The sequence below is a fragment of the Helianthus annuus genome, chromosome 14 (genome assembly GCF_002127325.2).
Source record: "Helianthus annuus cultivar XRQ/B chromosome 14, HanXRQr2.0-SUNRISE, whole genome shotgun sequence".
NCBI classification, from domain to species: Eukaryota; Viridiplantae; Streptophyta; class Magnoliopsida; order Asterales; family Asteraceae; genus Helianthus; species Helianthus annuus.
Window position 1 is genome coordinate 122,510,493 of NC_035446.2, and position 4,373 is coordinate 122,514,865.

At 40.9% G+C, this 4,373-nt stretch overlaps 1 protein-coding gene across 1 annotated transcript; it reads left to right on the forward strand.

The window, feature by feature from the left end:
- The first annotated feature begins 980 nt into the window (after nucleotides 1–980).
- Nucleotides 981–2,253, forward strand: LOC118486640. Its single transcript, XM_035983225.1, has 3 exons — nucleotides 981–1,112; nucleotides 1,198–1,478; nucleotides 1,560–2,253. Exons 1-3 carry the CDS (start codon nucleotides 1,106–1,108, stop codon nucleotides 1,836–1,838), a joined length of 567 nt encoding a protein of 188 aa, XP_035839118.1. The 5' UTR covers nucleotides 981–1,105; the 3' UTR covers nucleotides 1,839–2,253.
- Nucleotides 2,254–4,373: the final 2,120 nt, after the last annotated feature.

Consider the following 4,373-nt stretch of genomic DNA (forward strand, 5'->3'; position numbering starts at 1 on the left):
TGATCACAAATAAACAATCATAATCAGAATATTAGTCAAGATATACGTTCAGAAAATGGCCCATAACAATTGTCCCCAAAATAAATCTGTTGGTATACCAACTCCAACGGATATATTTTAAGATTTATTCCGTGTATCGAGGTAATTAAACCAGAATGACCCTTGAAGTGACATTGTGCAACTCCCAACGCGTTTTTCACTCAATGGCTATCCATTTAGCCCCTATATCTTCTCTATTTCTTGTTGATATACCATCATCTCTCTCAGAATTCTCAGGTACTTCTCTCTTTCTATCTCTTAACTTTTTTCGTTCAAATTTTCCGATGGCCACCAGAACACGTTCCCATTCCAGCGAGTCCACTTCGTCATTCGTTAACCAGAATTTGCTGAAAAACCCCGAGAAAGAGGTGTGCTCCTTCGATAACACAGATATCAACGCGTTAAGAACCTCCAGTGCTTTTTCCGACACAGCGATTATCCGTCCATTCGACCGGAGCATTCGTTCCGACGTATGTTCCGAGGAGTGGATCTGCTTCTCATCATACCCTTTTTCTCTTGGTCTCCGATATCCATTCCCGGAGTTCATCATGGAGTTCTTTCGGATTACCGGTCTCTGCTTTGCTCAAACGATGCCTATGGTCTGGAGAGTGCTGATTGTGCTCAACCAAATCAAAACCCTTCACATCCCCGATCTTTGTATCGAAGACCTTCCTCTTGCTTACCGCCTCCGATCTCACGGCAATAGTCGCTTCTTGCTTTTTTCAACCTCTAGCAATCCCCTCATCCTCAAAGCTTCAAAAAACGAGGATGGGTGGCAACGAAAATTATTCTTTGTTAGACGGGATTCCATTCCCGAAGGCAAAAGCCTTCCGGTGAAATGGTTGACCTCCGGTAGGGTTTAGGGTTTTTAGATATCCCCAAACATATCCTGGTGATGTATCCTGACTTATATCCTGACTTCTCTTTTTTTGCAGCAAACTTCAAAGAGTTAGCTACTCTCTCTGAAGAATCTCAAGAACGAATCAACCGGATCTACCAGTTGCCTGATTGTGACAGATCCTTTTCACAGCATCTTCCGAGTTCAAGCCAGTATTCCTCGTCAGACATGTCAGGTAAGAATCTCATATATTTTGCACATTTATTTATATAAAAGTAAGAGACAAGAGTAAAGTTTTAGATGTCTTCCCTGTTTAGCAGCACCAGTCAAAGCTCCAGAGATCTTTGATCTCGACGAATTGGACAGTTATGCTATTCCTGTTCAAGTGAAGAAAGAACCTAGCAAACCTGCTTCTACCTCCAAACCAGCATCTGGTCCTAAATCGGCAGTTGTTCCCAAGCCTTCTCCTGCTACCAAGCCACGTGCCTCAAGTTCCCGAAAAAGAAAGGAAACTGACTCTCCAGCCTCATCTGAAACCTTCCCCTTTGAGAACCACGGGTTCGTTGAGTCCAGTGGCTTCATGACTGGCTTTCTTAATCAGGTTCGTATCCTTAACCTATATCCTGCAGCATATACTAGTTATTTTTTATATATATATTGACGCATGTGCTTTCGGTTGTAGGGTCTGGAACGTCTCATGTCCCTCTATGAGGATGCTTGTGGGCTGAACAAGATGCTGGAGATCAAGCTCAAAAAAGCCGAGGAAACCATTGCTGATCAAGGGATAATCGCCAAGGCACAGTCTCAGCACTACGAAGACAAATTCAAAGCCGTGACCCAAGAAGCCAAAGCTGCTATCAACAAGGCCACCGAAGATGCTCGAGCCAAGATGGACGCCGCCCAACTCCAATTGAGCAGGATAAGACTTCCTACCGAGATGGTCTCAAGGGGTCAGTTGTAATCTCCCTCCTCCAAGCCAGATTAAAGATGGCTTATGAAGCCAAATCCTTGGGCTTTGAATGCCCTTCCTGGGATGTGAAGGCTTGGGAGGCAAAACTGAGAGACCTCGGGGGAAGTCCTGTTGAGTATCCTGCCAAGCTTGCGGGTGAAGAGCCTTCCAAGGCAGCGGAGGAAGCGGCGGATGCTGAGAAGAATCCCGGGGGCGATGCTGGAGCAGGTGCTGATGGAGTGGTGGTTGAAGAGGGTGCTGCCCCTTGAAAACAGCGAAGTGGGCGATGATGGATGTTTTATGCCGAGGTCGAAGCCCACTTTTTTAAGCTTGATGGTTGTGATCTGTTGAACAATTTATTTTCCATGTCTTTTGAACAATTTACCTTTCCTGCATTAGAACAATTTGATAACCAAAGGTGGATGTGTCCTGGTTTAAGGTGAAATCAAAAGCACAACTTTTGACATGTTAATAATATAACCTACCTTTGACTTACTTGCTTTTGTCAATACTTTAGTTTCTCATTATATATTGTTTTAATATCAACTAGTATAATCATTCAAATACTTTAATCCACATTTTTAGCAATATTTTGTAAAAACAAACTTTGGCAAACAGATCTTTTTAAAATCCTCATATCTTGGTTAGAGTTTCAAAATAATTTGTTCTTTGTTAAACCTTGAATATTTTAAAGTGTCTAAAGAAATAAAATGGTCTACTTAGCTTTCATAAACAAATTCCATTTTGATTTTTCCTATAACTCCAAATATTCCAAACATATATCTCGTGTTATATCATGGGAATATATTCTGAGAATATATTATGAGGATACATTCTGAGGATATATCCTGAAGATATATCCTAGTCAGGATGATTAAACTTCTGCCATGGTTTCAAAAGCTCAATCAAATTACGTAGGACTCTCAAAGGAAAGATCATACCAGAAATAGAATGTAGGCCTAGTTTCAAACTTCAATCCTTTTTGCAATTCCTTGTACCAAGATGTCCCCAGTCCTTGCATGCTTGGTCCAAACTTAACTCTTAGTGCCTTGCATAATTGCCTTAGGAGAAATGTCCCCTGTGTACAAAATCTTTCAATACTTAGAAAAACTTACTTAGAGTGCATAGACAGTTCTTGTGTTATTGGGGTAAAATCCAAAAATATCCTGGAGATAAATCCTTAGTATCCTGGGGATAATCCCAAATTTTCATGCGCTACAGGCGGGAGTGTATAAACTCCAAGACTTAGAAAGGTGAAAACCTTTAAACCTTAGAGAGTATGAAAATACCCTTTCGTGAGAGAGGGTGATCAATCCTCATATACCTTTAGAATTCAGGATATAGCCAACAGTAACGAAATTGTCAGCCACTTTTACATGAACTGGTCCCGCCACCTTGAACTATTCCCGAACAACTTGCGCTCCAGGCGGGGTGTTTAAACCCAATTCGGATGAAAGGTTAATACCTTTAAACCTATGAAGGGATCAGGATCCCTTATACGTGAGAGAGGGGGCCAATCCTCTAACCTTCCGAAACATCCTGAGTGTGCTGTGACAACCCTCACTAAACCAGGTATCCGTACGATTTAATTAATAATTAATTGCTGCTCAATTACTGTGCTTACTTGAAATTACTAATGAACTGCTACTTGACTGTTGATACTTGTACATATCTGCATCATACTTTGATTTCCGTCACTACATTATTTTCATGCTGAACCTTAGTGACAAACATGATGCACAAAAGCACAGTAGCACTATGAACGGATAACCTATTGAACATGCTGATAAAGCCAACATCAGGCAGATAATGCCTCTAAGGCCTGTATGAGCCAGAAATATTTTACTACACCCATAGTGAGTGTAGGGATACAAGGATTGTAGAACTGCGTCTCTAGGAATAAGTTACGATGACTGGATGTGCCTAAAACATACACTGAGCACAAAGCACAACACCTTAATAAACAATTTAGCTTCTAGCTAGCTAATAAAGTGCCAAAGCATGAGAAAAATATTACTAGACACTTTCCAAAGTGTCGGGAATAAGTTGTGTCACTAAAAATAGTATTAACGACACTTAAAAGCTTTATTAAGCGCTTTAACGGATTACTATCCAACCGAACAACCAGACTTTACCCGGAACATGAAAATATTGACATTAACATTATTGATCTTTTTCTGAGCCAGTTAGGGTCCCTGAACACCCTAACACCCGCCATAAAACATAACACACCGCTAACCGAGTTAAGTGCTTAACCAACCTATTAACTTAACTAACTAACCTAACTAGTGGTTAGAATGCAACCAAGACCCCCCCCCCTTGGGCCGATCGGTCACTATGTGACCAAGTCTTGTACCATTTTTTTGAATATTATAATATCTGTTGTCCCATATCTAAATAACATATAATCCAATGGATTAAAACTTCATAATTGTCTATAAGTAACTTGTAAATGCACTAAAGATCATTCACACCATCCAACACCATCCAAACTCTCCTCTCTTGCTCTCCATACTCTCGGCCGAACTCCCCCCTTCCCTACATCCA

What these genes read in the sequence shown, in the direction of transcription:
- LOC118486640 (XM_035983225.1), top strand. An exon ending in TGACTGGCTTTCTTAATCAG is followed by an intron (nt 1,479 to 1,559) that starts GTTCGTATCCTT and finishes TTTCGGTTGTAG; the next exon opens with GGTCTGGAACGTCTCATGTC.